This window comes from Mirounga leonina, unplaced genomic scaffold (assembly GCF_011800145.1).
Source record: "Mirounga leonina isolate KUSES-001 unplaced genomic scaffold, KU_Mleo_1.0 Mir_92, whole genome shotgun sequence".
Lineage (NCBI taxonomy): Eukaryota > Metazoa > Chordata > Mammalia > Carnivora > Phocidae > Mirounga > Mirounga leonina.
The window spans coordinates 8,168,216-8,181,015 of record NW_023270852.1 but is presented as its reverse complement, the minus strand read 5'-3'; the positions used below and the strand labels follow the sequence as shown (position 1 = coordinate 8,181,015).

General features: G+C 41.3%; 1 protein-coding gene across 4 annotated transcripts in view; it reads right to left on the bottom strand.

Moving 5' to 3' along the window:
• The window catches only part of LOC118003887 (transmembrane protein 9B), a 22,228-nt gene extending 11,785 nt beyond the window's left edge, over positions 1-10,443 (bottom strand). The window contains exons 1-4 of one of the 4 annotated variants that reach the window (XM_034994976.1): positions 10,198-10,443; positions 7,994-8,085; positions 4,193-4,301; positions 2,186-2,320 (exon numbers count right to left, since the gene is read on the bottom strand). In XM_034994976.1, the coding sequence (XP_034850867.1) occupies positions 2,186-2,320; positions 4,193-4,301; positions 7,994-8,085; positions 10,198-10,302 (441 nt within the window). In that variant the 5' untranslated portion in view covers positions 10,303-10,443. The remainder of the gene's footprint in view (positions 1-2,185; positions 2,321-4,192; positions 4,302-7,993; positions 8,086-10,197) is intronic. The other 3 variants (XM_034994974.1, XM_034994973.1, XM_034994975.1) reach the window with 3 other exon arrangements.
• Positions 10,444-12,800: the final 2,357 nt, after the last annotated feature.

The window sequence follows — 12,800 nt, the reverse complement described above, 5'->3', positions numbered from 1 at the left end:
TAAGCAACAATTGTAGGAATTTAAATTTAACTTTTTTTTGTACAGAGTTGTTACCATAAATTCACAGCCAGAGGTTAGGAAACCTCTCTGCCCAGAATTAATTCAACTGATATTCAAGAGTCAGCCAGGACCCTCAGAGATAATGTTTTCAGTTAATATATGCACAGAATCTATCACTGGTGAACAAAATGGTTATTAAGCACATGACCCCACCAATCAAATGCCTTTCCTACATGTTTTCATCTACATATTTGTGCATCCATTTCTTTTATGTTCTATGTGCATTACATTAATATTGTTTATTTCTAAAATCAGGAACCAAATATTTAATACTGTAAAGGATAAGGTTTGTTTTGTTTTTTTTAAGATTATTTATTTATTTATTTGACAGAGAGAGACAGAGCGAGACAGGAAACACAAGCAGGGGGAGTGGGAGAGAGGGAGAAGCAGGCTTCCCGCGGAGCGGGACGCTTAAGGACTGAGCCACCCAGGCGCCCCCCCATAAACTATTTCTTAATAGGCACATGGATAGATAGAAAGTCTGACTTAAACTATATCCTTTACAGGGGCGCTTGGGTGGCTCAGTTGTTAAGCGTCTGCTTTCGGCTCAGGTCGTGATCCCAGGGACCGGGGATCGAGCCCTGCGTCAGGCTCCCTGCTCCACGGGGAAGCCCGCTTCTCCCTTTCCCACTCCCCCGGTTTGTCATATGTGAATGAAAAGTAACATGGGAACAGTACTAGAGACTCTAATGCTTCTGGTACACAACCTCCTGTCCTTCTAGCTCTCTTTCCTCATTAGCCCCATATGCCTGGTTTTTGACCACATCAGATCTCTAGTCTTGACCTTTCTCCCAGCCTATCAATAATTCCCTCCTGATACTTTTCAAAAATGAATAGGTATTTCTTACATGATTAAAAATAAAAGGTGGAAACATACTATAATTAGTCATTTCTTTTACATGTCTGTTTATTTTATTCATCTCTCTATTCCTAGTACCTAGCAGAGGACCTGATACAGAAAAGTTACTCATTACGTGTTGGTTGAACTAATAAGGAAGGAAAAAAGAGGCAAACAGAGGTGTTTCTATGAAAGTTCTTGACAAAACATAAATGAAATCTTGCCCAAATAAGTTGACTATTCATAATTGATAGTCATACAATAACAATGTATTGATCAAAAAGCAGGCTCTGTTTGTAGTAATAACTCCAGCCATCCAGTCAGGATTCCCTCTTCCCATCTTTTATCAACAGGTCCACAAGCCATTCCAGGGTAAAAGGACTTCTGACTATAGTTAGCAAGGGTTCACCCTGGCTTTAGCTTTCGGAATCGGTTCTTGAAACTCTATTGAATTTTATCCATTTTAAGGAACGTAGGCCAATAAAGTAATCCAAAATAAAAAGTAATTTCTAAAAATAATTATATATAGAATACTAAAATAGTAGAAAATTTGAAAATAGGCCCAAACAGGTTAATGACAAAACAATATAATTCTAAACTATACTGAATAACAAGTTTGTGGACTATGTCAATTACCAGACATCTTTTTTTTTAATTACCAGACATTTTTTAAAGAAGTAATGTTAATACAAAAAGGAGACCACAAAATAATTTATACACTGATTATACCAACTATATGTATAAATAGAAATGTGTTTTTAAGACAGGAAGAGAAGCGGGAATGATGGTTTTGTTTTTCTCTAAAAATCAGATTTTTTAAGAAGGAGGAGAAAAGAAATCTAAAACATCAGCAGGTTATCAAGCTGCACTTCATTAAGAAAAGAACACTGTCTTCATGCTTCCCTTCACTTAAGCCTCTTTGCCTTCTATATATTTGGTCATGTTGACAGGAATGGTATTCAGGCAGGAGCTTGGGGAGAAATCTATCTCAGAAGCTTTTCTGAGTTTAAACAGGGAAAGGCAATGAACATTGTGTCCTTGATACTAAAGGGCAAAGCCTTGTACAGTATAGTCACCAACGATCAATTTAGACCACCATATTGATGGCTATCCAGAGCAATTTCTTCATGAAGAGACATATACTAAATTAAAACAGTCCTTAGCTTCTCTAGTTGAGGATCTGCTCCAGCACATGAACATCTATCTGCAACTATTTTTCACTTGCTCTTTATATCAGGTGATGACAGAGACTGGCCATACACCAGCTGGGGCATGCCAAGTACTTACCCCAACATCGTCATCGCTCTGTATCAATTGTGAGTGTCCAAACAGGCGTCTCTTCAGTATGGGCTCAACCAGAGTAAGGTAAACCATGTATAGAAGTAGAAGGCCCAAAATGGAGAGATAAATTATAATGGTAACCTAAAGGAAGTTGAAAGTAAGTTACATCTCTATTCAAGCCAAGAAATCAGAATTTTGTGTAATAAGAGTGAAGCCACAGTGAAGACTGATTTTTCTGCTAAGCATATAGGATTCCTATACAAACCAGATTCCAACGTAAACAAACTCAACTTTTCACCAAAATCTTATTTAAAGAAAAAGAGAAAAGAAAGCATTTTGTCTTTGGGATCTTATTATGAGTCTTCAAAACTCCAACTTCACCTACTGCAAATCATTTGTCACCACTGCTCACACACCAGTTTTCTTTTTTTACCTGAATACAGTGTCCTAGATTCAGCAGCACGTGCTTAGACAATTTAAAGGAACCCTAACAAAAAATTTAATTCAGATGAATTTCCACAGAATACTCTTTTAGATTAATTTAGATATATAAAAATACATTTCAGGCCAGTGATTTTCCTGAGATCTTAATCCATATGCTGTCAAAAAGTACAGTGTGACACCCTTCTCCCACCACCTCTAGGATGGCTATAATTAGTACCAAATGATAGCAAGGATGTGGCAAAACTGAACCCTCACACATCGCTGGTGGGAATGTAAAATGGGACAACCATTTTGGAAAACAGTCGGCAGTCTCTTAAAAAGTTAAAATAAACTTACCTGTCTAAGGAATCTACCTGACAGGAAAACATATATCGACACAAAGACATGTGCCCAGATATTTATGATAGCATTATTCATAATAGTAAAAATCTGGAAATAACCCAAATGTCTATCAACTGATGAATGGATAATGAAAATATGTTATATTCATACAATAAAATGATATTCAGTAATAGAAAGGAATTAAATACTGATAACTTGTTACAACATGGATAAACCTCAAAAACATTATGCTAACCGAAAGGAACCAGTCACAGAAGACCACATGTTGTATGATTCTATTTATATGAAATATTCAGATTTGTAGAGACACAAAGCAGAATAGTGATTGTCTAAGGCTAGGGGAGGGAACGAGATTCACTGTAAATGGGCATGAGGGATCTTTTTGGGGTGATGGAAATGTTTTTAACACTAAATTTTTAAAAATTGTTTTAAATTTCCTAAAATTTATTCAATTGTACACTTACAATGAGTGACTTTTAGGGTCTGAAATTACACATCAAAAACTTAGCTGAAAAATAAAGAAGTACAGTGAGGATTTTTCTACAGGACAGCACCCTGCTGGAGCAGGAACTCTCCCACAGAAATCTTTGTAACTGTTACAGCTGACCACCCCAGATTCTCCATGAGGGCTTTTCCTGGGGGAGGGGGGAATGAATGGGAAGCTCCATATAAAAAAACTGGGGAGAAGAACTGTTAGCCACCATAATTAAGTAACTGAACTCATTAGAGGTCCAAATGGTGATGAGAGTGATCTACATCCTATTTCCTATAAAAAATAAAGGAAATCTTAGAATCCAGAAGTGATATTTCTAGAATAGTCTATTTTTTTCCCTAAGGGTTGAGAGGGCAGGAAGAAAAGCACCTAGTCATGCTGTACTCTCACTAGCTTCTGACATACATGGTCCACAGAAAAGCTGGGATATATTTCAGGATATGCGAATTTCACACAGGGCATTTTTGTGCCATTTCACATATCACACCTATGTAACATGTCCTAAGTAATCCACAAAGCATCTCAATAAGGCAGGCAGAAACAGACCCACTGTTCCTCTGGGGCTGGTACTGGGGATGAGGAAGGAAGGGGGTAGTGGATGATGGGGAGGGGAGGGAAGAACAGTGGTTGAGTGAATGAAATAGAATTCAGATGTCCAAAATTTTCTTTCTTGTCTAGATACCATCAAAAACTATTCCAGAAGCAGAAGAGATGAAAAAAAATTTTTTTTTTACCTTGATCGTAACAGAGCTTCTTTCCTCGTATTTGCATTCACAGCGTAGACAGTATGCTTCTACATCAGGCCCACGCACAGGCATGGGATCCACAACATGAAGGCAATCGCTGAAAAAACAAGGATAAAATATTGCTTCAGCCTACCTGGATTTTCTACTTATACTGATCAAAACTTTCCTGAGATCCAGAATAATCACTGAACTTAAGAATTCAAGGAACAAATAATAAGGGAAATGAAATCATTTGCTCTCTCAGTATTAGCAATTGGGTGAGATTTAATAGTCTAAGAACCATAAAGACACATATGCAGTAGCTATTCTCAAAACTGCTGCTGTTAACAGTTAAAAATGCACCTGAAAAGTCTCAGATGGGATCAAAAACTACTTAGCACATCAAGTTATATTTAGACTTGTTCATTTACCAAGAAAAAAAATTGCTTTAAATGATTTAAAGTATCTTGGGGCATTGTTCAAATATGAGATTATCTCTTTTATGAATTAACATCAATCCTAACTGCCACAGAGTGGTATATGAATGGCTAATCACACTGAACAGCTGCTAAATTCTGAAACTCTGGAAACTGAGCACTCAAAGGTGCAGTAAGAAACAATTACTTTTCAAAAAAAAAAAAAAAAGAAAAGAAACAACTACCTTTCTAAATGAGTAAAAGTCTATTGAAAACATGAAGAAATAGGATTATGACAACAGAAATATTTAAAATTGAAAACTGATTATCCAGAAGAAGTATATAAAAAATAATAAAAGGCTAAATGTTTTTGTTGTTGGATGTTCTTTATTTTTTCCCCATTTTCTAGGCCACTTATTTATGGCTTATGAAAAAAGATATTCCATCAAAAAAATCTTTCCCCAGAAATCTGTCAATTCTAGGAAATAATTAAATTATGACTCTCCCCAACTATTAAGAGCCTACTACTCTGTTCTCCTTCAGCAAATGTAGGCAAAACTCTCCTATCCTGTCAACTGCTGGGCAATTTTCTTTTGTCATCTCTTCCTCAGGCACTTCTGGCTGTCTGAAGAACTGATAGCATCCTGTCTCATTCCACCCACCTTTCTTGGGGGCACCCAGTGCTCTAGGCTACATCTTTCCCTCTGCCCAGCAAAATCTACTTTTTTGTGTTCCAGTCCTTCTGAGCCGTGGAATGAGAGAAAACCCAAAATGGCATAAATGATAAAAATTCAATTAGTTATCCCTAACAGGTAATTTAATTTTAACAACAATACTAACAAAAAAATAAGCCTCAACTGGTGGTATGGTAAGGTCCCACAACTCACACCATACAAGTTTGTGTTATCTGTTGCAAACATATAAGAAAACCAGTAATGTATCCAGCTGGATGCAGGCATAAAATGGGCAGAGGAAATTAAATCCCACTCAATCACAGAGGTCATCCAGGCCAATATACTTTCAGAGAGGTCACCTGTACAAGGTCACAGAGTAGATTAGAAGGTAAAAGGACCAGAACCCAGGGTTCCTACCGCCTAGGTTGGCTCCCCTGTAGCTCTCTGAACCTCAGGAAAATAAGACTTATCTCCCTGTTTCCCAATTCACCTCCAGAAGCCTTCATAACAATACCTAGGAATTACTTGGGGAGCTAAGTGTTGAGTACTGAGTGTTTCTGTTTAAGTACAGATACAGTTTAATAACAAGGAGATATTGAGTGCTGTGCAAAAGTTGTGCAGGGTGGGAGAGGAAGGTTGGTCTGGCCAGCTAGCCAAAAACACAGAACTTAGACACAGAACTCAACCACCCTGGGAACTAGGCAACACCTCCCCCTAGTGCCAAAACAAGGATATTATCAGCTAACATCACACCTCAAACACAAACTAGAGAACTCAAACTTTTCTGTCAGACAGCGTAAGTCAATAAAGAATTAAAGCTAACAATGGGACAAAATGGAAGCCAGAAGGTAAAACTGTATCTAGGACCAAATAGATATTGGAGGCTTTGTAAAGTCATAACATCCTAATTAATCATAACCTGCTTACCCTTCTAAAACAAGTTAACAGCTGAGAATCTATCTCCAGTAAAAGGCTGAGCTGCAGGAAGGAAGCACGGGAGAGGGGGAAGAAAAATCGCAAACAAGCCTTGTTTTCAACTATTTCTTTTCAAAGCTCCCTATTTGGACCAAAAACCAGAGTGAATGGCATATGGTTCTGTCTGAACCTGGAATTATAAAAAGTCAGTGAAAAGATTAGTGCTAAACACTTGAACAGTGAGTTCACCTGCCACTCAAATAATAGGCATTACATTCTATTACTGATAATAAATTAAACTAATTTTAAGCACTTAGTGTATTTGGAAAATGTATAGGAATAACTTAAAAACTTATTTGAGCTTTCTTGTATCATAAAAGTAACTTGATGGTATACAATCTATAATATAGCTAAATCACTTTGTAGTATGAGACAATTTAAAGTGGAGCACAAAAGTTCAGAAGACGTTTTCAAGAATACACTTATCAAATATCAGATTGAATCTAAATGTATACCATGGGAAGAACAGACAATGGCATCAGAAAAAAAGAAACATGCTCAAAAAAAAAAAAAAGAAAAAAGAAAAGAAAAAAGAAACATGCTCAAAGGCTGCCTTTTCTTTTTCAAAGTCAACTTGAAATATTGTAACCAAATGAATTTAATTTTGCTTTCAAAGTTTTGCTGGCTATTTAGCAGGGAAATCAGGTACATGTGAAAGTTCCTAGCATTTGGAGCTATTCTTCTTATATGCCTATCCCAGCAATATTCTACCATGTTTACAAACCATAAAACATCACAATTCATGAGAAGGAGCCCATCCATCCTGCTACAAAACAACTGCTTCCCAATCTTTTATGCTATATGTAGAAAAGCTATCATTTGTAAGATCCATAAATAGAGAAGACTGCTGGTGACTAGTGAGTCAAGATCCCAGTCATCACAGGCCTGCCTGATACTCCAAGAGCTGAGGGAGCAACTTCTTGATATACCTATATCCACGGCACACCAACAGGGAAAACTAGGATATACGTGGCCCATTCCCATTCCTTCCTGAGCCTTTTGACACTTTTAAACATAGTCTCCTGTATTTGGCAATATATCATCAAAACCTACAAGCTGTGAAAATTATAACCCAGATAAATGAGGCTTGCTTACCTTCCACTGAAAAGCAAGAGAGACAAAATTTAAGAGGCCACAGGAAGGTAGCTATGGGCAGTGTAGGTGCCACAAACTCAGCTCTGTCCCTTATAAAACCCTCCCTACTTGGGGCTTAGTGTTTTGGCTATATTCCTTTACATTTACATCACACACTCAGGGCCTTACTCTCACTTTTTCAAATAGAAGTGGAGCTTGACACACTTAAAAAGAAATACAGGTGACCCTTGAACAACGGGTTAAACTGCATGGGTCCACTTGTATGCAAATTTTTTTCAATAGATACAGTACAGTATGGCAGATGTATTTTCTCTTTCCTATGATTGTCTTAATAACATTTTCTTTTCTCTAGTTTACTTTATTCTAAGAATACAGTATATAATACATTTAACATATAAAATGTGTGTGAATCAACTGTTTTATTGGTAAGGCTTCTGGTCAACAGTAGGCTATTAGCAGTTAAGTTTTGGGGGAGTCAAAAGTTATATGCAGATTTTTGACTGTGCCAGGGTCAGCACACCTAAGCCCTACATTGTTCAAGAGTCAACTGTATTTAAAAAGGAAACAATACATTGGATGAACATTCTGGGCTAACAGTGACAACCACAAAAAGAACTCTGACAGGTAATTCAGTAATCTAAAATACTTACCAATCTTTTTGGGATATGTTCTTATTATAAATATGCCCAGAATTATCTTTATAGGGAGGACAGATACATTTACATCGGACATCCTCGAAATTCTGTAACCAAAATGGAAACTTAGTATAGCTTGTTAACAGTTTAGCATCAATATTTTTTAAAAACTGCACCATATACATTTTGCTAAGCATCCCCTGCCAAATATTCTAAAACTATTCGTTTTGAGAGATAAAAGTTTTTAAAGGTCATAGTTTCTTTTTTGGTAATGCTAATGAATCATTATATATTACATAAAATTATTTTGAAATAATACCTGTAGGTGATCTGTGATTTATTAATCACATTTATAGGTCACATGACAGTCCAACTGTGCTAATATTACCACCATCTACCTGCCAGTAAAAAGACACAGTAGACAGAAAACTGTGCCTGCAAATAAGAATCCAATTACAAAAGGATGGGGAAGAATCAAACTAAAAATTACTCACAAATCAAGTCACAATTCTTCTAAACACCATCCTTCGACCCTTTGGTAGAATGGTGCTAATATGGATAAAGGGGGTCAGACCAGAGCTCTACAGAAGGGGTGAAAATTTTAGAGACACTCAGCTATATTTAGAAAGGAAATATACAAGGGAAGTAGCTGGAGTCTAGCTGAGATCAGTTTGGTCTATACTTCCCAGGAAACTTTGCTTCTAATCCCTGGTAGACAGAGAGGATAACTACTGATAAAGCAAGTTTCAAGAGATGGAGAAAGAGGTGACTAAATATATGAGTACAGGGAATAGGAGAAGCTTCATCAGCAAAGGGGATTTATCTGAGAAGGCAAGTGGCTCATTAGTTCCCAGAGGACAAGGCCCACTGCTCCTATATATAGTGCTATGTCTGGCAGAGCTGTTGACAATTCGGCAGCCACTTAGTGAGCATTTGCTCAGTGCTGGACCTTGTGCTCAATGAAGTGGATTCAGATAAGTGTAAGACATGGTTCCTGCCAGTAATGAGGACACACCCTAGTAATGGAGACTGACAGATAAACACATCATTACAATACACTCTTCAAGTGATGACAGGAGATATGCAGAGGATGTCAGCAATGTTTTGAAAGACAGGAGACTTGCTTTTGTTCCTATTTCTGGTGGGAGGTAGGAAAGATTTCAAAAAGAACTCCCGATCAAAACTCCCTGATCTGTCTGCATTTAATCTGTCTTTCCCAGCCCCTGTATTTAAAGATATTCTAGATTAAAGCTCCTACCTTTAAAAGATGCAATTTCATTCTGTTTTCCCATCATATTAATGTGAATTCCTTCTGTTTTCCCCAGTAAGGAACTAGCTCATCAAGGAGGAAGCACAAGTGTGTACGGGGGCAGAGCAGGTGTGGAGGGTAGGAGCATGAAGGGGACTAAAGAGTAGCATGAGGAGGCTATATGGGCCAAGAAGTGGAGCAGGGGAGAAGGCTACAACTTTACCTCCCTTGTAGTTTGGACCCTTCCTTCCCCACTAAAATGTCAGGAAGAAAGAAGGCAAAAAAGGGGCCAAGAGATCCTGGAGGGAGTTAGGTCAGGATATTAGGCTGGTGAGACTGTGTAGGTCCCACTGGCAAGGAAGGCTGCCAGGAGAGGCAAGTTCCTACACTGGGAAGGGAACTAGTTCAGGGATGAGTTAAAATGAGTTAGTTCCTAACCGGGAAGATTTCCGCCGGCTGGAGGCTTCTCGTAATTTTGGTTTAGGGAATGGGGGCGGGGCAGGAAGAAGGCTGGCTGTGAGACAGGTGGAGGGCGGCGGTAGACTTAAGGAGCTTAAGGGTGGAAAGTTAAAGGCTCTCAGAGTTGGAAAGGTTATAAAGTTTGAGGTGGGTGCTGTCGGGGCTGGGAAGGGAAATGTCTAGGAGGTGGACGAGTTGCTGTCCAGGCTGTGGGCACTGTGATGGGTGGAGCTGGCGACGGGGGCGGGGTATCAGGCGGGAAAGAGGGGCGTAGTGTCAGGGCTACGGGTGGCCGTGGGGGCAGTGGCTGTCAGACTGTCCGGGCTGGAGGGCGAGAGTGCTGTCAGGCAGTAGGGTGTTGGGTGGGGATGCTGCAAGAGCTGTGAAGCTAGGGGTCCGGCCGGCAGGGCTGGAAGAGGAATGGGGTGGGGAGCAGGCTGGCCGACTCAGTTTCCGCAAGGCCGGGGCAGGGGAGGAGCTCCTGTCTGGAGCGAAGGCTGGGCGGACTCACCTTGGCGGCGTCTGACAGCTGCACCAGCAGCAGCACTGAGAGCGCCAGGCAGGACAGGCTGAGCAAGGAGCCAAGCCGAAGGAAGCCTCCCCACAGGGTCGCCATCGCTGCCAGGCCCAGCGGCTCCCACAGCCCGGAGCCCCCGAGACCTGCTCCCGGCGGGGGCTCAGGCTCGGGATCCGGCTCCGGCTCCGGCTCCGGCTCGGGCTCCTCCGCCCGCACTTCCGTCTGGGCCTTGGCGTCACCGGCCGCGCGGGGTCAGCTACAAAAAGCATCCGCCCCGGAAACGGTTCCTGGTGCGCAGGGCGGGGAGGGGGCGCTGTGCCGGCGCCTGCCCGGCGGACACTCCCGCGGGGAAAACGAAGGGGGCGCCACTGGCCGGGCAGCTTCGGCCCCGCAGAGCTTTGAGGCGCGAGGCTCTTTCTCGGGCGCAGAAGCAGCGGGGGCTGTGGGCCGCCGGTGCCCTGGGAAGCGCTCTCGCCCAGAGAGACGCCCAGCAAACCGGGGATCTCAGACGGGAGCCTCCAGCGACCCCTGCGAGGCCGGAGCCGTTCGTTGCCAGACCCCTGAGGCTGGAGGGAGCCGAAGCCCCAGGGATCGCTTGAGAGGGCGGCACGTCCTACAGGCGCAGGACCTGGGCCCAGCGGCGCGGCTGGGCGGGCCGGGCCGGGCCGGGCCAGGCTCCGGAAGGTGTGGAGTTGGCCAAAGAACCGCCCTAGTAGCCTCCTCCGCCCGGACTCCAGAAGGTGGGGAATTGCGGCGCTACAATCCTATTCAGGGCGGCTGGCCTCTGAGTCAGAGTTGGGGGAGCGCTGACCGGTCTTCCTGGTGCGGGTCATCCTCTGCAGGTAATTGAGGAAGACCCTGGAGATGGCACAGTGTCTCCAATTAAAATATTTTTCAGTGAGTGAAGATAGTGTGGAGCGGGATAGTGGAAAGGATACAGAGCTCATCACCACCGCTACAGATGTGCTGGATGACCTTGGGCAAAACACTTAACCTTTTATGGGCCTCTGGTTCTTGGTTCACTATGAAGAGATTGAACTCCTATCTGTGGACTTAGATTCTCCCATGAAATACCCATGTTTCTTTCTTTAAAGAAAACTTAAAGGTAGTTCTTTTCCTAGTTTGCAGAAATGTTTTAATTAGGTTTTTTTTTAATATTTTTCTCCCGTGTGACTTTTTCCTTTGCCTTTTTTAAAATTTTTTATTTTATGTAGGCTCCGTATCCAGCATAGGGCTGGAACTCAGGATCCTGAGATCTAGAGTCGCGTGCTCTACGACTGAGCCAGTCAGGTGCCCCTCCCACGTGATTATTGTTGATGCCAGAATCTAACACAGGGTGTCTGATATTGTGCCAAATGTATTTAGCCCCTTTCAATCCCAAGTGGCAAGTGGTGCCTAGTCCCAACCAGAACCAGAGGGGTAGGACGGATGCCCTTTCATCAAAGGCCCTCCAGGCTGCCCTGTGAAGGTAGTCAGATTAGTGAGATATCCAGTCTTTGTTGTGGGTGTTCTGCTGGCCAGAGAACAACCTGGAGACCCTTGGAGTTAAATGTGTCTGTGAGGCACTGTGGATCTGTGATTGCTAAAAGCAAGTTTGGGATCAACTTAGGGTTAATTGTCCAGGTCTGACATTTAAAGGGAGTGCTCGCTCTGGCTAAAACCTCATAGGCCTTTTCTTCTTCAAAATTCTTCTCAGGGCCTTGACTGGGAGTACAGAGGCTTAAAGTAAATATATAGTAATGCCTCTGTCTGATGGGCCTTATCTGTTTAATGGAGAATTACCAAGTATAATCATAGAAGCAGAATTTTAGAGTTACACTGGCCAGTACAGTAGCCACCAGCCACATGTGGTAACTGAGCACTTGAAATGTGGCTAGTCAGAATTGAGTAAGTGTAAAATATACACTGGATTTCAAAGACTTAGTCCAAAAAAATACCCCTAAAAAAACTCAGTATTTTTATTTTAAGGTCGAAATATTTCAGATACATTGGATTAAATAAAATATATTATTAAAATAATTTCATTTGTTTCTTTTTACTTCTTAAATGTGGCTACTAGAGAATGTAGTATTTATGTTAGGCATCACTGTCCTAGAATATAGAAGATGGCTACCATGAGTGGAGTGTGACTGTAAGATGGTTGCCTGGCTGGAGACTGAATGAAGACTCAGGCTTGGGTAAGGAGAAAGGCGTCTAAGCCTGCTGCACAGCCAGAGCCAAGGGTTTGGGGGAGGTCTATGTCCACCAAAAAAATGAAAGTAATTTTAGGTGATGCAATCGAAATAAAGAGGTTTAAAAAAAAAAAAAAACAAGGGAAGTAAAGAGGTAAGTTCCTCTTGTTCTGCCCTGCTCACACCTAAATAACACTTTCCGCTTAGGTCAGGGGTCTTCCAAGCTAGAAAGACTTACCTTACTTAAGTGTACTCCCTTCTGTATTTGTGCAAATATTTCATAACTTAACCCTACTATAGTAAAATTATGTTTTCATATCTGCCTCTATATTCCCAGCCTCCACTCAGATATGGTGAGCTTTTTGAGGGCAGGGGCCTTGCCTATTATCTTTGTACCTAGAAACTGGGATATTGGATTTGGGTTTT